The sequence below is a fragment of the Sciurus vulgaris genome (genome assembly GCF_902686455.1).
Source record: "Sciurus vulgaris genome assembly, chromosome: X".
Lineage (NCBI taxonomy): Eukaryota > Metazoa > Chordata > Mammalia > Rodentia > Sciuridae > Sciurus > Sciurus vulgaris.
The window spans coordinates 47,202,115-47,225,077 of record NC_136471.1 but is presented as its reverse complement, the minus strand read 5'-3'; the positions used below and the strand labels follow the sequence as shown (position 1 = coordinate 47,225,077).

Here is a 22,963-nt window from a genome sequence, read left to right as displayed (position 1 = left end):
GGAGCTCTGCTCTACATGGTCTCTTAGGGACCCAAGATAACAGACTTCATAACCTGGGACATTATTGATCACTGTGGCAGGAGAGAGAGTCATGAAAAAATCTATCAGCCACTACACAGTAGTCTAGAAATAATATGTTACTGCTGTTCACAGCTGATTAGCTAAAATTAACCAAGGGCTTCACCTCAAGGACTAGGGTGTTAAGGTATGAGAAAATATAGTTTTCTGTGTAGAAGGAGTGTAAACTGGAAAGTGAGAAAAAGAAACTATAAGAAAATATTCATAAGACTTCAAGGGGGATTGCCTTTCTAAAGCACTAAAACCAAAATTAAAAATCATAAAGACAAATCAACAAGTGTAATATGAGTAACTTGGTTTCATGAAGCAAAACGAACATGAAGTGCCCTTTGCACTTGTTTCTATCTGTGATGTGATTTTGGTAGCTCTTCATGTCTCCAGACCATTCTTCAAGGTCATGGCAGCCTGATGGATGCTGGAACAGCTGGAATTCTATAAGATTCCAGGGACTCACTGTGCCAGTTTTATAAGACAGAAGACATCCAACCCCTAGCACTCATGGGTAGCAGGGCATAGGCAGTCTGTGGAAGAGCTCCCTCAAGCTACACTCCTCTCCAGACTGGGTCTGCCTTTGGTTTCTCTGCTCCAGCCTGCAGTAGGCATCAGGTCTTCTGCAGCCAAAGGCCGAGCTGTGAGGAACAGACTTACCTGGAGGAGAACAACAGTCCACACTGCAGGTCAGAGCATGCTGCCTTTCCCTCCTTTGCCCTTCCTCTTTGGGGGATCTTTTTGGAGAGGAGGAGGCCCCAAAGCTTCATAGCTGGAAACTGGTTAGGGTAGTCTTTGAGCAGACAGGTGTCTGCACTGGTGAGACCAGATAAGATGGGGTTGAAGCAGGGGTGGGATGACCCTTCCCTCAGCATCCAGTGAAGTAGCCTCCAAAACAATTGGGCAAAATGAGGTTAGCCAGTAGACAAGACCTCACCCATCCCTCTCCCACCCACCTTGCCCAGACTCCCGGAAGGGCCTAGGATATGCCCTGGCCTGTTTTGTTGGTTCTGTGATGACTTAGCTCTGTGTCTGCCTGGCACAGGGCATCTGAAGTCTGAGTCAGCCCAGACCCAGGAGTACAGGAGACCCCAGGTAAAGGGAGCTCACAAAAGGCACATGGTCCTGCAACTTGGGAGAAGAGAGGTGTCACCTTCTGTCTGAAAGCACACATGCACTGTAAACCCAGTCCTTGGCTTGGGGATGAAGGCAGTCAGATTATGAGCAGGTGCAAAGATACTTTTTAAGGCATTGATGTTGGAGGATAAGCAGCATCCAGAGCCCAATTCTCCGGGCTCCTGCTGTGGTATGACTGTGCCCCCCACAATTCATGTTCTGGAGTTGGGGCCTAATCAGAGGTGGCTGTGTCCTCATGAATGGCTTAATGCTGCTGAAAAAGGCCTTGCCTGAGTGGGCTCTCTCTCTTCTGCTCTCTGCCTTGTGAGCACACAGTTTCTCTCTTGCCCTTCCACCTTCCAACACCTGAGGACATAGTAGAACAGCACACACCAGATGCTGGTACCTTGGACTTCCCAGACTCCCAAACTGTGGGAGAATATATTTCTGTTCTTTATAAATGACCCAGTTTCAGGTGTTGTGTTATAGCAGAGTAAACCCAAGGCAGGCCCTTACCATCACCCTGCTCACACTGAGGCTGGTATGTCAATCACATGTCTAAGAAGTGACTTTCCTGGCCACTTCCAGAGCAGAAAGCATTGAACATTTGAGACACTAGAGAGTGAGTTCTCTGGTAATTAGGATCTCCTTGCTCTTAGGAGAAAGTGTGTTAGTGTGGGAACCCTTCATCCAGTCTCTGTGATGCCCACCTATAATCCCAGTCACTTGGGAGGCTGATATAGGAGGAGCACAAGTTCCAGGCCAGCCTCAACAACTTAGACCTATCTCAATATAAAAAATTTGAAGCGCTCAGCATGTATCTCAGTGGAAGCATCCCTGGGTTCAATAGCTAGTACTGAGCAACAACAACAAAAAGAGTAGGAGTCTATTGAAGCAGGGAAGAAGGGATTAGGCTCAGGATTGCAGCAACATTTTTAGGCCTCATTCAGCAGAAAGTATGTGAGTGACTACAAAGAAATAGTCACTGCATCTACCCTATATTTGTGATTGATTCTAAGGTCTCACATTCCACAGACTGCTCCCACACTATGACCCAGTACAGCTGGGCCACTAAAGCTAGACATTTCCTATTTGATGGGGACTCCTTTAATTTTCGCTTATACTCTCATTGGCTTGTTATGGATCCTCACTAATGTACTGTAGTTTAAGGCTCTTCCTACCTAATCCTTCTTCCTTCTCTTTTCACAGATGTAAGATATGCATTATAGTTTGAAGACTCTGCTCATCTTTTCTTGCCTTCTCCCCATCTATCATAGGTGTTTCCTCAACAAAAACAAATCGCTTGTATATGTCTGATCTTGTCTTGGCATCTGATTCTAGGAGGGCCTTATCTCACACAGGTCATACCTGAACTCACATAGGGTACTTCAAGAGATGAGATTTCAATTTTCACATTTTTCAATAGCTGTTAGATTTTTAAGTAGTATAATATTGTAGTTAAGAGTTTTTATAGGGCTGTGGTTGTAGCTCTGTGGTAGAACACTTGCATGAATGAGGCACTGAGTTTGATCCTCAGCATCACATAAAAAATAAACAAAATAAAGGTAGTGGGTCCATCTACAACTAATTTATTTTTAAAAAGAGTAGTTATAGCAGTTACTAACTGGGTTCTAACCCCACGTTTGCCACATTTAGCTGTGTGCCCTTAGCCTCTGTGCCTTCCCATATTTCTGGTGCTGGGGATTGAAACCAGGGGCTCACCCATGCTATGCATACTCTCTACCATGAAGCCATACTCATAGGCCCTCTGTGCTCCTTTTGTAATATGGGGATAATCACATTACTTCCTCTTAGGGTTGTTGTGAAGTTTACATTATTACATGGATCACTTATGGTCAACACATAGTATGTAATTAATATCAGTTATTTTTGTTATCTTTGATAAAGTCAGAGGAGGGGAAAGATCTTACCAGATCCTATAGCTATTGGTTGAGTTTGCCAATGGAACTCTCATTCTAAACTTGTGGAGCTCTTAAGTATATTTGCTTTATTGTTTTAACCTAGTACCTAAATTGAGTTCCAGGAAAACACATGAGACAAATAGCATGATGTGATTTTTATTTCCTAATTTCAACTCCACTGGGTGTGTAACTACCAAAGTAAAAATGGTGTGATAATATTGTTCCCTTTCCTTTATTTATGTATCTAACAAACAAACTTATTCTGGAATACAGAAATTATGCCAAAGGTTGTAGTTATGTTTTCCAATTCCAGTTATTTGCAAATATTCTTTATGGTAGAATATGTCAAGTCATGTCTTTCAATGAATGAAGGAGGTATGAATGTTATACATAGACTTGTCTATGATAAAATGAGAATGAATAATCAATGGTGCCAGGTGTGGTGGCACACATCTGTAATCCCAGTGACTAGGGAGCCTGAGACAGAGGGACTGCAATTTTGAGACCAGCCTCAAAAACTTAGCAAGGCCCTAAGCAACTTAGGGAGACCCTGTCTCAAAATAAAAAAAAAAAAAATGGCTGGGGATGTAGCTTAATGGTTAAGAGTCCCTGGGTTCAATCCCTAGTACCAAAATAACAAATAAACCAAACCCCCACAAGGATTAAAAGGGTCAAAAGAAGAGATAAAAAGAGGGAAATTTTCGTGAGGAGAATTTCTTTGGAATGGGCTTGTACAGTAGTAGACTGGGGTGCTTCCCCCTTAAATTCACTAGGTTCAACTGGGTCCCTTAAAACCTGATATGTACCTCTTAGAATTCAGAGGCACAGTGGAATGCAATCTGACTTCAGCACAAGAAATCTTATTGGTTAGAGAATGTGGCTGTGGTAGTGATAGGAGTGAAGGAGAGTTGACTGTATTGTGATCTGTATGTATTTCCAATCTGTTGGTGGCAAAAGATGCATGCATGTTTTCCATGTACCAGAAGTGGGTCAGGAAGGAGAGCAAGGTGCTGGACATTTGAGGCTTGTCAGAGAACCATTCGGGGTGCTATGGATTCCAGCAGAGAAACTCTATGGAATGGACAGCTGGAAAACCCAGAACTCATGAGGAAACATTAACAGAATGTTCATGGTGGATACCAGAATGGTAGTAGGGGAGCCCTGATGAGAGTCAGCTTTAAACATCTGCTAGATTAACTAAGAGTGAAGCCAACTTACTATTTGACCAGTCAAGAACATACAGCTCCTCCCTTTTATTCCCTCCATTCAAAACCCAGACAGGCCTGAAGTCAATATTAGCAAGCTAGGGAAGGAGGATGGGAAAAAGGAGAAATTCAGCATGTAGCTTCCCTTAATGGTGGAGGGTCACCTTAAATTGCTGCTAGCTAGGCAGAGAACATTTAATTCTAAATCAAATTAAAGAGTTCTTTATTATTTGGTAAAAGGCATCCAAATCACTGAATTGAGGCTTAATTTGTGATTGAAAGTGAACATAGGGTTCTTTAGAGTGAGCAGCAAAGCCATCGGACTGAGAAAAACTTGTTTAAAGGTACAGTATCAGACAAAAGTTGCATTTTGATGATATTACACCAGTAGTTCTTGTATTTTGACTGTTTGCTTGGTATGGTGTTTGTCATGTGGTATACTCCTATGGATGAATAATACTTTTGTTTTTGCATTAATTTTGCTGTAGCAGCTTTCTTTTGCTTAGTATTTATTTGCCTGATATTTATTTGTATATATTTTAACATCTTTTGTAGTGCTGGAGGTTGAACTTAGCACCTTGAGCACGTTAGGCAAGCACTCTAACATTGTCTTTCCATCCTTTTATTTATTTAGAGACTTTGCTGGGCTTTGCTATGTTGCCCAGAAAGGCCTCAGACTTGAAATCTCCTGCCTCACCCTTTCAAATGGCTGGAATTACAGGTGTGCAACTCCACATCTCACTCCACCTGTTGAAATTTTCTGGATACTTTTAAGCATATCTCTGGGAAAAAGAATGAAACTAGAATCTTTGCCCAGTAAAATCCCCCAATCTGAGCTTTTCTTTTCGTACGTGAACTCAATCCACACATATTTATTTTTATTGACATATTGTTAATGTTTACCTTCATCTTCTTGTTTTCTATTTACCATGTATTATCTTAGCATCTTCCCCTCCCCTCCTTTCCTGCCTACTGCTGGACCAATGGAGTTTTCTTTGGAATTTGGGAATTTACACCCTATGATTTTTTTTCCATACTGGGCACTAAATCCAGGAGTGCTGTACCACTCAGCTACAACTCCCCAGCCCTTTTCATTTATTTTGAGATAGGGTATCACTAAATTGGTGAGGCTGGTCCTGAACTTGGCAATCCTTTTGCCTCAGCCTATGGAGTAGCTAGGATTATAGGAATATACCACCATACCCAGTTACACATTCTATTTTTAATATTCAAGTGCTTATTATAAATATTTTTCTAAATTGATTTTTAAATAAAATCTAGAATATCTCTCATTTCTATCCTCTTTCTTGGACAGATTCTTGCATTTTGGAAAAAATATAAATTCTGATAATTGACATTTCTATAAAACAGTGAACTATTAATCATTATCATTTTAGTTTGCAGTTAATTATGCTGGTTTTTTTTCTTATGGCACTAGGGATCAGACACAGGGGTATTTTACCACTGAGCAACATCTTCAACTTCCTTCATTTTAAATTTTGAGATAGAGTCTTGCTAAATTGAGGAGGCTGGCTTCAAACGTGCAACCTTCCTGCCTCAGCCTCTCTAGTCCTGGGATTACAACAAATTTGCACTTTAAATTATTACCTCATTTGATTCTAGAAAACTCTCAGCCAAGTGTTACCTCTATAATGAACTAGGGAAAAAAAAAACAATGAAGACCAGAACTCTTCAACTCTTAATGGTATCCTTAAAGGCCCTTGAGTCTGGAGACCTCAGGCTGAGAACTACTCATTTTAGGAATATATTATTCTCCCTTTCTTTTGGGAAGGGAAAGAGAGTTATCATTTTTGTACATTTGTTCTGTGCCAGAAATTTGCCTTAGGCAAAAAGTCTTATATTCAATAGCTACCTTTATTCTTAGATGTTTTATGCGTGTCATGTAAGTTATTTCACAACATGCTTTTGTATCAATCCACATGCTTCCTCCTAAATGGAAATCAGTGCTATTCATGCTGTTGATACTGACAATAATAACAATCATAATAGCCACTTATTATGGACTCATATTAGCTAGGTGCCGTATGTCATAGGAGTAAATATATTCTTAAAACTACTATTTAAGCTAGATGTGGTGGCTTACATCTGTAATCCCAGTTACTTTGGGAGATGAGGCAAGAGAAATCATGAGTTTGAGGTCAATCTCAGCAGTACAGTAAGACCTCATCTCAAAAAAAAAAAAAAAAAAAAAAAGGGGCTGGGGATGTACTTCAGTGGTAGACCACTTGCCTATCTTGTGTGAGGCTCTGGATTCAATCCTTAGTATCACAGAAAACAACAAAACCCTCTACTCTTTGAAGAGAGGCCATTGAGCCTCCTAGATAGATGAAAACTACCTATGTAGTTTCAATAAAGAGAAATTTCCTGAATCAATGGATATTCAGGTAAGAATTTGGATACACTCACTAGAATTGCCTTTTTTTAATCAATAGGATGGTCCAGTTTAGGGCCTTATTAAGTATCTTAGATCTTTCCTGAATATTCGTTAAGAATTAAAAAAAAAATGAAACACAAAGCCAGCCAAAATAAGAAACTGCCTATGAACTTAACTGTAAAATATTAAATTATCAGCTATTGAGATATTAACATGCATGTTATATTCTCTATCTCCTGTCATTTCCAGCAGAGATCTAGGAGAGGGATGTTTGTGGCACAGTTGGAAGCAGAAGCTGCTTGAAACCAGACTTTCTACATTTTAACAAGGATTATCTTCATTGAAGTTATCAAGCCCAATGTTCCTGGATGGGAATAGAGGGCACTGGAAGCCAGCAAGAGAGGTCAGGGTTTGTAGGTCACTTTAGTAGCAGACATGAGCATTTCTTCATGTCAGGAAGACTGGTGGACTCCAGTGCTGGGGATCGAATATGGGGCTTCATGAATGGCAGGCAAGTAAGTACTCTACCAATGAAATATATCCCAGCCCTGAGTGTCTATTCTTGACAAAGATTCCTCTACAAAGGATAGATGGATGGGAACAGACAGTTGACAGGTCTTATGCTAAGACTCTAGGACATTTGTACACCTAATGGAGATGGGGAACCACTGCTAATAATTGAAGTTGATTTCCCACCAGCACAATAGGTCATATATATGTTATTTTAAGGCAATTTGAAAATGAGGTATTTCTTACATGTGTACACATGTAAGCTATGATCTAACTTGACTTTTCCTGTAGGCACCTTGCCAGTAATAAAATATTTAGAAATTTTTACGTTTTATTAAGTCACCTAAAAATAAACTGGTTTTATGTTTGAATCTTTATCAATTTAGCAAGAACTATGTATAGTCTGATCCTAATTTGGTCAAAAACTGTGTTCTTATAGCTACATATGCATAATTATATGGATATATACTGAAAGAGTAACTATAGTTTTACCAGTATTCTAGATACCTCCAATTTGCATCCAGCCTCCCTCCATCCTCTTTCCTCCCTTATCTGTGTACCTCAGGATGACCAATGCAGACTACGTCAAAGGTCTCACTTGTCCTCCGGCTTCCACTTTAGCCAAAGGAGAATAAAGGAAGAGAGTGGGGTCAGGTACTTACTCTTCATCCTGGATTCTTTCAGGGTCACTGTGGGCTGACTCCATCTTGAAGATTACAGCTGCTATGAGGATGTCCTTTCCATACAGCTGTACACCATTCCAGCAACCCCTCACCTGATTCCCTTCTCCTCCCACTCCATCTCACCCTTTTCCCTAGGGGTAGTAACCTGATGTGATGGACTGAATTGTGTCTCCCCACATATTCATGTTGAAGTCTTAACCCTTAGTAACTCAATGTGACTGTATTTGAAAATAGGGACTTTACAAAAATAACTAAGTAAAAATGAGGCAACTGGGGTAGGACCCAAATTCAAAGACTGATGTTCTTCTAAGAAGAGATTAGGATATGGCCAGGTACAAAGGAAAAGACTATTTGAAGACAAAGGGAGGCCACAGCCATATGCAAGCCAAAGAGAGAAGCTTCAAATCAACTCTGCCAACAACTACATGACTAGTAGCCTCCAGAACTGTGAAGTAAATTCCTGTTTAAGCTCAGCAGTTGGTGGCACTTTGTTATGGCAGCTTGAGCTAAGACACACAATAACCATAAGCCTCTGATGACAACATGGAAAAAATTTCTTATTAAATATTCCTCAATACATCCATTTTGAGTCTCACTTGTTTCTTGTTGGAACCCTAACTGCTCCAGTAGGATTATATATGATTCTTCTTTTCACGCTTAATTATATTTTCCAAAACTTCGACAATAATCATACTTTTCTTGCTAAAGGCATGAAAAGCGCGGTCATGAAAAAAATTGGTTTGATTGGGAAATTTCCACATCAGGATAGAATTGTAAACATAGGCATCCAGTACTACCTGTGTTCCACAGATCCTCTATCCTAGAATTCCCAACATTTTATATAAAGGGTTAAAAATCAGGAACATGACACCTGCACTGGTACTAGGGAATTCTGACATTCTTGACCAAAAATCTGCAAATATCTGATGGACACAATACTTAAGGTGGCTGCTCCCACCTCCTCTGATGGGAAGAAGCAAAGTTCTCTAGGTGTAAGGTCTCGTGTTACAGTACCCATTAAATGTTCCATTATACCAGCCAGACTCAGAGGGTAACGACTATCAGGGACAAAACTGGCTCACACAAGCAGCACTATAGTAACCAGTGCACTCTGAGAAGCCACATTGAGGAGAGAGGATGGGAAATGGCTTGATAAGGCACACACCTGGTTGCTGTATCTAGCAGGAAAAGGAAGTTTTTCATCTGGGAGTCAGAACTCTGGTGGTATCACCTAGATCTTTCCTGGGCCTGTTGAGTTCGTCAGCCTCAGTAACATCAAAGGCACACTGCAAAATTTCTTGCTTTGAAATTTAGAAACAAATTTTATTTAAGATCTGAAATACAATTCCTAAAATATCAACTTTTCCAGAAAACTGTGGCTACACAATAATGCATTGCCTCTATCATGTTAGAACGTGCATTAGACTCAAATACAAAAACCATGAAACAAACCACCATCCTTCAACAATTTGAGCAAAGATAGAATGCCTAAGGAACAACATAGATGGATTTGCAGAGGATGGGCTGTTTTACTTCAAGCACCATAAAAAAAAAGAGCACAAATGCATGGGTTTTCAGGTATATACATTAAGTTGAACCTTTGGCACTAGGAATCAGGGCGTTTCGTCACATAGCATTTAACACATATTAGAAAATTGTGTAGTGTCAAAGGGATAGAACCACCAGCATTCAAGCAATGTTGTCAACTAGGCAATAAAATGTTCTACTGAATGTTTCTTCTTTGTCTAATTACTGCATACACTGGTAGCAACTTTGAAATGAGGAAAGGAGCTTGCACTCCTTTTATTTTGTTTAAACAGAAAACAAACTGAAACATAAGCCCTGTTATACATTAACAATTTTAAAGAACATCAATTATACAAGGAAAAGACTAAGAACAGAAAGTGTTTACAGATACCAGACATAATAGTGAGTGGTCAGTAGACCCTCACAGGGCTTTGCGGTGGTACTCAGCAGAAGCCACTTTGTAATCACTGGCAGTAAACAGAGATGCAGAATTCTTTGCCAGATATTTTAGGAAATCATGCAGATAGCCCAACAATAATGCAAGGCTCTTCTCATCAAGGGGCGTGTAAGCCAACATTGCTCCAATTCTTACAAATAATCTCAGTAGGTGTGGCGCTCCATAAACCTGGGACATTGGCGCATCAGGGTGAGCCAAAAGGATTTCAGCATACTGGGGCCTCTCAAATTTGTAGAGCAGCTGAGTGCCCAACATCACATTGAAATACTCTTTTATTCCTGCCACAACTTCATTAACTGCATATTCCTTGTTATCAACATTCCCCTGTGATTTCTTACAATTTGCATACTCTTCCAGGATGGCATCTACGTTCTTCTTAGCAGGGAGCTGAAACAGCTGCTTCTGCCTGGTTACCAAGTCCCAGTCCTCGACAAGCCATGGTTTCAATTCTTCAGGAATCTTCACTTTAACTTCCATTCTATTCTTAAATGCCTCTTCACTTTCCACGGTGGGGTCTGCCCGGGCCCTTTTCTTCCGAGGGGGCTGAGGTGCTTCGCTGGTACTGCCACCATCTCCATTTCCAGGAGTCTTCTGTTTGTTCTTTCTTGTCTTCCTCACGGATCCTGAAGGGGGGTTTTCTGCAGAGCGACCCCCCCATCTTCCTGGGAGAGCAGGCTCAAGATTCTTTGGCTGTGGACCAGCTGTCTTCTTTCCCGAGGGGGCCCCTCTCATCTTACTTCTCTGCATGTTGCTTCGAGTTGGTTTTTTAAAGTTGTCTTCTTCGGCAGATTGTTGTCCACGAGTTTGAGAACCCTGCTTTCTGGAACTCATTCAACCCTGTTTTTATTCCAACCACTGTAATATATAAAGTAGTTTACTTGACTATTTTCTGTGGTGACCTTTACTCTTCATAAAAGCCCATCAGAGCACAATACATACTAACTCTCATAGAACGTGGATTTCAAATCCTATTTCAGGACCATTTATAAGTGACTTTCTACATCCTCCCCCTATGCCCGATCCTCACTAGTACCTGCTACTCTCACCCCATCCAACTACTCATCAAATATGCCCATAAATTAGTTCTTCAATGCCATCCACAAGAATGTAATTTTAGAGAAAGAAGGAATTAAATGGCAAATCATAAAGGCACTGGAATTGAAATTAACTTAGTTGACTAGAGGCAAAATAAGAGTAAAGATTTATGTAGACAAGTCCAGATAGGCCTGAACTACTGTGATGACAGTGAAGCTTAAACTGGGAATTCTTCAGAAATTACAGAACTTATATTGATGAATATAGTAACTGAGGAGAGGAAGGAGTCTAATTACTCTGTCATTTTAAGCCTGGGTAATTAATAAAATTAACTAAGAACAGATTTTCAGTTTGAAATCTGCAGAAAATGAAAGCACTGGTAATTCATTTGTTAATCTACTCAGTCATACAATACTGCATATCTGCTTCTGAATAAATACTATATATGCCAGTGATTCAAATATCTAAAGCAACAATTATAAAGCAAGTTAATACAATGATAGTTATAGGCATGGAATATTTTTGGAGTACACAAGAGGCATAAGATACCCCTTTTGTTGACTTCTTGCTAGAGGTGGAAAATTAGTGAGGGAAGAGCCGGTGATGACAGGTGGAAGACAGGTGATTAGGTCATTAATATTATCACCAAGTGAGATGCTATATATAGAAGGAAAACTGACTTCAGGGGAAAGTTTAGTGTTAAGACATATTGCATGTGAACTGTGCAGTTAAGCACATGACTTTAAAACTCAGCTGAGAGGTCGGAGCCATAAATGGAGGTTAAAAGGTAACTGTTATTTAGCTTGTAGTGGACACTGGGAGTCAGTGAAATCTTTCAGGTTTAACAGAGGTGGAACGTCATGTATGGAATTCTGGAAAACCTAGGGAAGAAAGAAACTTAAGGGGTGAGAGACAACAAATGAAACAAAAATGCTGAGTAGCCACAGAATTAGGAGAATGTTATTTTGGAAGCCAAAGAAATGGAGAATTTCAAGGGAAAGAGATAATCTACACTGAAAAAAATGCAGGAGAGAGAACTAGTAAGTTAAGGATGAAAACACTCTCCCTACTGTTCTTAGGGTGTGACAGATTCCTTTGACTTACACAATCCTCCTTCTTTCCCTTCCAAGAACTCTAGTGATTTCCCAGATGGAGTCTTATAGATCTTCTGGGATGGTCTGGAAGGATGAAGTGGGAGACACGACCTAGGAAGGAAAGCAGGTATCTGCAATGAAGATGAAGTTTTGTGAAATTATCTAATAAAAATATCTTCTATAAACATGAAATTCAACAGAGGTGAAATAAAATACAAGAGTTCAGTTTGTAAGACACATTTATTCCAATTAGGTTTCAACAGCAAGTTGTGAGACCTTGGGCAAGATTAAGTATGTTATCAGGCTCTTCTCATTTATGCCTGTATTATTCCTAGTCTTCACAGGCATTTTAAAGAATTTCATGTATATGATATAGCACATACATGAAAACGTATGATACAAAGCAAATGTTATACAAGGATGCCTGTTGCAGTGGGGCTTGTAACAGAAGAACTGGGAACTTCTACATATTCTTCAATAGGGAAATAATATAAATTATGTATGCACACCGCAGAACATTCAAATGAATTAAGCAGAGATCCATGACTGACTCGGAAAGATGTTCAATATGTCATTAGGTAAATAGGCAAGTTACCACAATACTACTATGTACAATGAGATGGGAGAGATAGCATAGGTAAAATTAAGCATCAGTCTCATGACAGTTCTCATGAACAGTGTGATCTCATTTGTTTTAAACAGGTGGGATAATATATAGGAGACACCGAGACATAAATATTAGCTCATTCAAGTCAGGGTAAACTTTGAAAAAGGGATGATGATCAACCAGCCTTAAGCCAGCTGTCTGTAGTAATAAGTTTCATCCAGAGAAGGTCACCAGCCAATCAAAAGGCCTTATAGCAGTTATATGGAAGGCCCAAGGGGGAAATCAAAGTTAAGACATGCTTGAAAATGAGAACCCTGGATTAGGAAAGCCAGTCCTTGGGAAGAGGATTAGGAGATAATATTACTATTTAGTATCACTGAGCAAACAGTATCTTCTAACTGGAAGGACACAAAGCTCTGGGCAGGCAGTGAAGGGCGAAACCAACCTTCAAAGTAACAAAATCTATGAATATGGAGACTGACCCTGTGGGAATCAGAAACCTGGTTGAGAAGGATAGACACATCCTGTGGAGATTCAGATAGTGGTTGATAGTGGCATATGTCACAATGTTATCACATAAAATGTTTAGAAGAAAAAGTATCTAAGGATATCAGAAATTAGTTAATATGAATAAAATCCAGAAAGGCCATCTTGGGGCTAATATAATATAGAGGTTCCAAAAAACCAAAGTATGACAGTTAAAATACCATATAAACCGGGTGAGGTGGTACATGGCTATAATCCCATTTACTTGGGAGGTTGGAGTGGGAGGAATGCTTGAGCCCAGAAGTTTGAGAACAGCTTAGACAACACAGCAAGATCCCTGTCTCAGAGAAAAAACACCAAAAGGAACTAGACTCTAACATACATAAAAATCATGCTAGGCTGGACCAGAACTATTTTGGAAGTCATTACCAATTCCTTGCTGAGGAACCTGATAGTTGAACCTACTGCATATACTTGGTATTGACTGAATACATTCCTATATGAAAAACTGCAACTATGTTCAGCCATTTTCTACAAATTATTCTATCCTTGCATTTTGAATGTAGCTGACATTGTTCTAGAAAAATACTCGTACCATCACTCAAGGCCTGTGTGGTCTGAGCAAACAAAGCCAGTAGAGCTGCCTTTCAGTGACTTTTATTTTCATCTGAGTGTCCTACACATCAAGCAAGCACTACTACCCAAGAGTCAAATGTTAAAAGGGAAAAATCTGTCCTTTTTACCTGGCTCTTAATTGTAACACAAGCACAACACTGCTCTAGGGATCCATGAGAGATACTCTGCACATTCTTCACTTACAAACTGCCATTTAACACTTTTTAAAAAGCTGTTTTAAATTTTGAGTATGTGTCTGAGTTTCATACTGTTAATATGGCTTACTCACTCAGCATACCTTCTCTTTGTCCACCAAACTTTATCTAAATATCAAGAAAAGTCCCACCTCCTCTCTGAATCTTTCCTATCCTAGACCATCTCTCCTACCTCCAAAACCTATGAAAACTGACAGTACTCTGGAACTTAGTATTTAATTTTCTAAATCTTTTATGTGTTAGTCTTGTTTATGGAACTCTATTACTCATTTCAATTTGCCTTAGGGCTTGTACTATACCTATCCTGCTTTTGAACAGGGACTTAGGTCCCTGATGCAATAGACAGTGAATTAGAGGGGATATGCTCCAACACTGAGAAAGTGAGGACATAAACTAGGGATAAGTCACTTATTTTCCCACCTGTTTCAGAAATGGAGAAAACATGTTTTATGTTTGCTATAGTTACCCTTTAATTTTATGTTTATTTAATCTCTACATTTAAAGAAATGAGCTCATAATATCAAACTCAAGATCTCATCTTTAAAAAAAAACTATTCCAACTAATCAACTTCCCATGTTAAGGTTATAACATACGTTTTAAGAGCTGTTATGAATGGGCATTCCTTAACTTAGCCACTCACCCTCTGGAAATAGCCTGTGTTCTACCAGCTATTCATCCTATAATAAATTATTTAAACACTGTGTAAACACTTTTAAGGCTCTTAATGTTGCCAAAATTTCTCCCTCCTCTATGTTATACTAATTTAAAATCCTAAAAGTAGAGGGTATAAAGTCGATCATTGTTGGGTGCACACCTGTAATTCCCCCAGCAACTCTGGAGGCCGAGGTACTAGGACCACAAGTTCAAGGTCAGCCCAGACAATTTAGCAAGATCCTGACTCAAAATAAAAAAAAAAAAAGGGTTGGGAATGAAGCCCACTGGTAGAGTGCCCCTGGGTTCAATCCCCAGCACAGCAGAAATCATATCCCACACTGGCCAGCAATGGAGAACCTTCACTTAATAATGTTTTAAGAAAAATGGGTCATTTTAGTTGTTCAGTGTGTACTCATGTTATTTTAACATTTTAAAATGTCCACTGCCCATTTATACTTTTGTCCTTGAGTTCCTGGCTGGGGTCATGTGGTGGCACCAGGGATTGAATCCAGAGGTGCTTAACCACTGAACAACACCCCTGGTCCCCAACCTTTTTTTAAAAAAAAAATTTAAGACAGGGTCTAAGTAAATTTCTTAGGGCCTTGCAAAGTCACTGAGGCTGGTCTTAAACTTTTGATCCTCCTGTCTCTGCCTTCCGAACAGCTGGGATCATGGGCATGCACCACCATACCTGCTCTTAAATTCATTTTTAAGTGATTTCAACACCTGTAGAATTTATTTTTTGGGTACTGTGGACTGAACTCAGGGACACTTTACCCAGTCCTATTTTATATTTTATTTAGAGACTGGATCTCACTGAGTTGCTTAGCCCCTCACTTTTGGTGAGGCTGACTCTGAACTTGCCATCCTCCCACCTGAGCCTCCCCAGCTCCTGGGATTACAGGTGCCACCACACCGAGTCAGAATTTCTTTAAAATATTTTGGGCAAATATTTTCCCCTAGGGTGTTCTTTTAGTCTGATTTTAAGATTGTTAAGTTTAAAAATTAATAAAAAAGATGTCATTTTATAGATTTTGTATATTTTTTCCTGTGGTGCTGGGGATTGAACCCAGGTTTTCATGCACACCAGTTTAGTCCTCTTCCACTGAGTTACAATGCCAGCCCCATAGATTTTATATTTTAATCCTTTAGAATTGTGAATGTTATGAACAGTTATCTGTTATTTCCCACCAATTAAGTGTTGTGGCACCTTTTATATACTTCTAAATATCAAACTATATAGAGATGTGGACATTTTTCTCTATTATCTCCTCCCCAATCATAGGAGGATCCCTCAGAGTATGTACTCTCAATTCTTTAAAAAAACCCTTTAAACTTGTGTTATTACATACATATAAAAATTCATGTGAGTATAAAATATCCATTTACTTCATTTCTTTTGACAACGTGGTATGCATACTGTTCTGCATGTTGCTTTTGCCATTTATCACAGGTGCTTTTTCACATCAGTATATACCAAACTCTTCTTTTTAATAGCCACATCTCATCCTCTGTATAATCTCTTATATACCACAATTTAGCCAGCCTATTAATGTTATGTAATTTGTTCCCAATAATTCATTATAATAATACTAAGAGATAGCAGTGTATAGATGTATTAGAGCATTAGGTAAGTTATCTCAGAAAAATATATTCCAAGAACAACAACTCAGTGCAAAGATTTGCTTATTTATAACTTTGAAGAGAACCAGATTCACCTTAAAACTATTTTAATTTGTATTCCCAGCAAAAATATATGTATTCATTCTTTCACACCTTCAGCAACAGTAAAACGTTTTTCTTTCTTCCTTTTTAAAAAAATTTATGGTGCTAGGGATCAAACCCAGGGCCCTATGCATGCTAGGCAAGCTCTCTAGCACTTAACTATACTCCAAAGAGCTTTCTGGGAAAAAAGTTGTTTTTATCCTCAATCTAACTCATAGTTACTTTCATTTGAATGTGAAGTACTGAATATCTTTTTGTACATTAAATAGCCATGTTATCTTTTTCTTGTATTTCCATTACCTTTTCTATGAGGTCATTTGCTGTCTCTTATTTATAATAATTATAGGTTTTTGTATGTTGAAAATATTATAAGTGTGTTTAATGATGTCATACTATGAGACTGTGTGAATATGCATTATCTCATTACCACAGACAAAATTGGTCAGTCTTTCCCTTTGTGACCTCTGGCTTTGTCATCCTTAAGAAAAGGCTCCCAAACCAATATTGTAAAAGTGCTTTCTTGTATTATCTCTTATTATAGTTTCCCCCAAATCTATAACAACCTTTTCCTAATACTCATTACTGAAGATTCCATCTTTTCTACACTGATTTGAAATGCTATTTTTAACATTCCAAATTCCCACAGTAATGTGTCTTTTAAGGTGCACTCTTCACAGTGATTTTTTTTGGGGGTACTGGGGACTGAAGTCAGGGGCACTTAACCACTGAGTCGCATCCCCAGTCCTATTTTGTATTGTATTTAGAGAAAAGGTATCACTGAGTTGCTTAGCACCACGCTTCTACTGAAGCTGGCTTTGAACTCACAATTCCCCTGCCTCAGCCTCCTGAGCTGCTGGGATTACAGGTGTGTGTCACTGCACCCAGCTCTTCCCAATGATTTTTGATTATTTAATTTTTAAATGTATCACCGTGTTGACTCCATCTGTGCCAGTGCTATATTTGAATGTTCTCATACCAATATCATGTTGGTTTAATTATCAGTTTAAAGGCATAAATGCTGCCCTAGAATAACACTTGTAAATGGGCACTAAGGATGTTGGATGCAGTATTATTGGAAAGAGCAAAACACTGGAGTAAATCTACATGGATATCAATAGTGAATTTGCAAAATAAAATGTTATCACCATATTATTGAATATCATGCTAGTTAAACAAATGTTACTACAGAAGAAATCACAACTCTGTGAACAGATAAGAAGATATTCAAGATAATTAGTTAATAAAAATAGCCTGTTGCAAAATGGTACCTGTAATGACACCATATTTACAAAAAAACCAATTTTACACATATCCACATACATAACAAGATAGGTACACAATTCAGTGATCTAGAAAGAAACAGAGCAAAATAATAAGTGATTAATTATAGGGAGAGTAAAAGAACTGGAGAAGGTTAGAAAAGCAGAAATTGAGTTCACTCTATTAGGGACTATTCACATCAAGTATGTCATCACAAATTTATAATGCATTACATATATTTAAAATTCACACTGACTTTCTGATCTATTCCTATCCACAGATCACACATGGTCTGATTTTTTTGGTCTAACACTGCATATCATATACTTTGTAGGCATGTCCTCTGGACTGGACTCCCACTCTTTCTAGGTTCTGCCTATCCTTAGAGGTCCAATTCAAGGACTTTTTCCTCTTTGATGCTTGCTCTATTTCCAATCACTCTGGCCCTTGCTTTCTCTGAGCTTCTATTGATCCCAAAGGTCTACTACCACCCACAGCTTTTAATCATTCTCTAAAATGGTCTTATGTATAGGGGTTCTGAGCCTACCCACCTAACTTATTTCTTCCACCAACAAGGGAAGGACCCTCCTAAGAAAATATAGCTTTCAAGAGACTGAGAAACCTTCCTTCCCCTCTTCAAGTAAGCAACAGGCCATTTGTGAACCAGACTCCAAAGTCTAACATCTTTTGTGTATGTGTGTACCACAAATGAGTACAATTAATAATTCCTAGTTTCTTGGAATAAATCTTCAAATTCACATATGCCATTGTCAGTAACATTTATGCCAATTTTCTGTTTTGAATCCTGGAACATTTCCTTCATGTTTATCATATAAGTCTGATTAAAGGAGGAATAACATAAAAACTATTAGCAGAGTGAAGGTATGATATGCTAGTTAAAATTATGGCTCTTGAAAATTTCCTCACAAATAAATGTAATATAGTTAAAATCTTTTTAGATTGTTAGGTTAAGCCAGATGCCATAATTTCAGAATTCTAGTAGTAACTTCTTTTTCTGGAAAATTAAAGAAACCAACAATTTTAATTTTCTTTCATTTCAAAAAAGGTATCCACTGTTTTTAGAAGTGTTGATAAGTGTACATGGGGGAAACAGGATGTGTTAGGTACTGTTTTGGTTACATTACATGTAATCCCCCCAACGATCATATGAAAAGGAACTACTATTATTATTTGTATTTTACAAACAAGAAAACTTATGTACAAAATAAATATTGTTCCTAGGATTCACAAAATAAATGGCAGAGCCAGAATTTAACTTTAGCAATCAGTATTTAAGCTCAACTACAAAACTATTCTGCAGATGTAGTAAATTTGGATATGTAAAATTACTACAGGGGATCCATTTTAGTATTTTTTATTGAGGGATATAAGATTATGCAGTCTTCAGATGCTTATTCACTTTCTGTACTACAGGCAGCAACAGACTTAGCTCCATCATTCCTTTTTCAGAATTTACTTTCCCAACAGGAGTTTATCTTCAAAATGTTCTTGGACAGTTAGGAGGATTATGTGGTATTTTCTTATTTGAGCACTGAGGCCAGGAGAAGGTACTTACCCCAAATTCTGTAATCAGGGATGGTTCTGCAAACAGGATCAGATCTCCTGATCTTTACTGTATGGCAAACTTAGCTTTTCTGATGGTGATCTGGAAGGTCAAACAAAGGGACAGGAAAGGACATAAAAATATATGAGATGATGGTTTTTTTCTTCATTAGTCAATGCAATTTTATCACACACAAAGGACACCAAAGCTGACAAATAATATAAAAGTGATTTTTCCCTTTCTTGTGGTTATATTTTCAAATTTACTTTGTTGTATCTTTAATTTTTGAAAAATGTTTACTCTTTATTAAGGTTAATCTCAAATGAATAAAAATGTAGAGGGAACAGTATTATGAACCCACGAATCCATCATCTAGCTTCAATAATTACCAACTGAAGGCCATCTTGTTTCATCTGTAACCCCACCCACTGCTCCCCCCCCCCCGACTTTTTTAGCTCACCGAATAGTTGATTTCTGTAGTATGGAAAATTTCAAAAATATACCAAGGAATACATTAATATAAATAAACCCATCTACTCATCACTCAGCTTAAATGATTATTAATTTAGGGCTCCAATTTTGTCTCCTTTATATCCCTCCTCCCCATTTCCCTCTACCGCTGTAATTATTTTGACGCAAATCCTAGTCATTCAACATATTTTGAAGCCAATCCTAAACACCAAATTTTTTAATCCTTAAGCATTTATATATATATCTGCCCACAAAATAGACAATTTGAAAACATAACCACAATTACACTGCAATGTCTAAAAAACTGACATCAATTCCTTAACAAACATCAAATATCGAATCCGCATTCAAATTTTTCCGATGCATCTTAAACGGATTTTTACAGTTGCTTTGCAAAAATCAGGATCCAAACAAGGCCTACTTATCGCGCATGGTTCATCTCTACCTCGCTCTCGTTCTCAATCTCCCCCCTCCCCCCGTTTTTTAACTTTTCGATATGGGAAAATTCCAATCCCCGTCGTATGAGGCAATTCTCAGGTAGCACATTATTTCATTGGTAAAGATTAATATATCCCTTTTATCAAATTTCTTCTAGGAAAGATGATGATATGCAGAAAAGGCACTATAATGAGCGAATTTACGTAAATTATTTTTCTCATTCTGTTACGTGAATATTTATCTCCGTTAACAATAGCTAATTATCTTTAAGAGCCAGGTTTCTTATTAGGTGCCTTCTACGCACTATAATACAGCACACGTCTGAGTACACGGCTCTGAGGTAGATACTATTATTATCACCATTTTACAAACATGGAAACCAAGACACAGAAAGAACAGGAGCCTTGCCCAGGCTGGGCGTTGGCGAACAGGAATATGAATCCAGTTCTGCCCATCGTGAAGCCACTAGCTTATCCTGTCTAGATACACGATGAGAAGAGGAAATCATCGACCCTTTTTCCCCACCCCCACCCCGAAACCTGAAACGAGAATCCAGTTCTTTCCAGCAGCCGACGTGTGATCACTGCCGTTCCTCCAACCGCCATAGTAAAGCCAGGTTTCTCTGGCAACTGATATCCATAGGCAGACACGTCACTCTGGAGGCGGGCCTATGCCCGCCAACCAATCACAATCGTCCTGCCTAAGTTTTAGAATGTTCCATAACCAAATGATTGGACCACGACCCCACGTCAGCAGTGACACTTCGCCGCAGTGAAGGCGGGCGCTAGCAACCTGCTTCTTCATGGTTAAGGCCTAAAACAAACCAACCATCTTCCTTCTTTAGTGTGGGTTTCGGCCAATGACGTTCCCCCTCTTAGGTTCTTAGCCCACCCTCCGAAGCGCGACAGCCGTTGGGTCATAAGTCTATAGGGCAGAGTGTTCACGTGGCCTGTTTTCACCACCCAGAGTTCCCCTGACCAGAGGTTCCCCCACCCCCAGCTCCGGAAGGGAGGCATTATGGGTTTGTGCCCCTCCCCCAACTGGGAAAGGAAGTGTCTACGTGGCCTGCGGAAATAGGATAGGCGGAAATGAGCTAACGTTCCTGCGAGTGGGGAAGAGCGAGGTCAAAGTAGAGCCACGCCCCCGAGCCTGTTGCGCAATTCTCCGAGCAGGGGGGTAAAAAGGCGAAATCGAAGTTTTGATGTGTGTGCGCGAATGGGGGTGGTGAGTGCCGCTGTCGCGAGAGCCTGGGTGTATATGCGCGGGCAAATTCGCGTGGCCTTGGGGAATGGGGTGTGAGCGCGCGCCAGCCCTCGTGGCGCTGGAGGTGGTGGATGTGCGCAGGCGTATGCCCCTGGCTTTGGGGCGGGGATAGAGGAGAGTGAGCGTGTGTGTACGTGAGCCGCTCGATGTTGGTTTTCTATTTTTGTATACGTTCGAACGACAAGGAAAGTAATTTAGGCAAGGTGAGCATAAAAGAAATAAAGGACTTTTGTTAGAAGTAACTCGGCTTTCCCTACCGATTTAATTTGAGACTCTAAAAGTACACTTTCTTCCCACATTTTTCTTTGTGCCAAAATCCTGTTCTAAACTAGCTCTCCAATAGTTCAGAATCGAACCCTCCCACTCCCATATTAGCAACAGGGGGCGGCTTCAATTCCCTAGTATCCTCCCCCCTCCCCACCCCGCCCACCAAGTTGCCGGCAGTTCTCTTGGCAAAAGCATTTTCTAATGATATATATACAGACATCCCCTCCACTAGCGATTCCAGATTTCTTTGAGGGCCGAGGTTCTCTTACCTTTTTGTCCTGGTCTTCCAGCACTGTGCCCTTTTTGAATCAAATACGCACTCAATTAATTTTCCAGAAAGTTCTCTGGGCGAGGTTTATACCTCTCAAGCCTGCCGCTAGATGCCGCCAAATCCCAGTAAAGGATTGGCTGCTTGGTCCCTGGAATCATGGGATTTGTCCTTCCTCCCCCCACTTTCCTGGTTTGCTGGACTCTCCAAACAATGGGGTAGGGGAGAGCCACGGATATGTTTCTAAGGAAAAATAAAAACCAGCGTCTGTAAATAACCCTGTTAGCCAGGGGACTATGACCCAAAATCCAAATATTTTTGTCAGTTTCCCCTCTCCCTTTTCTACCTTGCTTTCCCTGCCCCTTTGGTACTGGGGATTGAACCTTGAACCCAGGGGCACTTGAACACTGAGTACATCCTCAGCCCCTTTGTGTTTTTTATTTATTTTTACTTTTATATTTTGGTACCTGTGATTGAACCAAGGGGTGCCTAACCACTGAGCCATATCCCCAGCCCTTGTTATTTTTTATTTTCATGCGGGGTCTCCCTAAATTGCTGAAGTCCTCACTAAGTTGTTGAGGCTGACTTTGAACTTGGCGATCCTCCTGCCTCAGCCACCCTAGTCGGCTGGGATTATAGGTGTGTGCTGCTGCACCTGGCTTGTTTTTTAGTTTGTGACAGGGTCTTGCTAAATTGTCCAAGCTGTCCTCCAATTTGCAATCCTCTTGCCTCAGTGTCTCTGATTGTTAGGAACCTGGCTCCCTTGCACTTTTTAGTCACTGTTGGTGAGTGACCCTATGTGCTGATGCTGGTGCAAATCCTAATCATTTTTGCTCACAATATCCCCAGATGGAAAATAAAGATGACATTAGTTAGTCAATAAAGATGGGAAACAAGTCAGAGATCAAAATTAGACCCTGGAGATGAAAACTGATTTTTTTGGAAGTTTTTATCAGGTGTGCTTACACTCTATTTTCAGTAGTGGTAGTACTAAATTTTATTGTATCTTTAGAGCTGGACTCTTAATTGTAAAACTTCTTTCACCACTTATTAGCCCTCTGACCCTGGGAAAATGGTTTAAGTTGTGATCCTCAGTTTTTGGCATGCTTTCTATATTTT

General features: G+C 39.5%; 1 protein-coding gene across 4 annotated transcripts; it reads right to left on the bottom strand.

Moving 5' to 3' along the window:
- Positions 1 to 9,191: 9,191 nt before the first annotated feature.
- Positions 9,192 to 21,984, bottom strand: MORF4L2 (mortality factor 4 like 2). 4 transcript variants are annotated; one of them, XM_079124718.1, is made up of 4 exons: positions 21,846 to 21,984; positions 19,150 to 19,239; positions 12,021 to 12,141; positions 9,192 to 10,736 (listed from the first exon to the last, which is right to left on the bottom strand). In XM_079124718.1, exon 4 carries the CDS (start codon positions 10,710 to 10,712, stop codon positions 9,846 to 9,848), a length of 867 nt encoding a protein of 288 aa, XP_078980844.1. In that variant the 5' UTR covers positions 10,713 to 10,736; positions 12,021 to 12,141; positions 19,150 to 19,239; positions 21,846 to 21,984; the 3' UTR covers positions 9,192 to 9,845. The 4 variants fall into 4 exon arrangements, with proteins under 4 accessions (XP_078980844.1, XP_078980842.1, XP_078980843.1 ...); XM_079124716.1 differs by having other exon boundaries at positions 12,021 to 12,121; XM_079124717.1 differs by lacking the exon at positions 21,846 to 21,984 and adding an exon at positions 20,586 to 20,732.
- Between the last annotated feature and the right edge of the window lie 979 nt (positions 21,985 to 22,963).

Bases quoted from the DNA above. Each gene is read 5' to 3' on its own strand.
- MORF4L2 (XM_079124718.1), bottom strand. From the start codon at position 10,712: ATGAGTTCCAGAAAGCAGGGTTCTCAAACTCGTGGACAACAATCTGCC.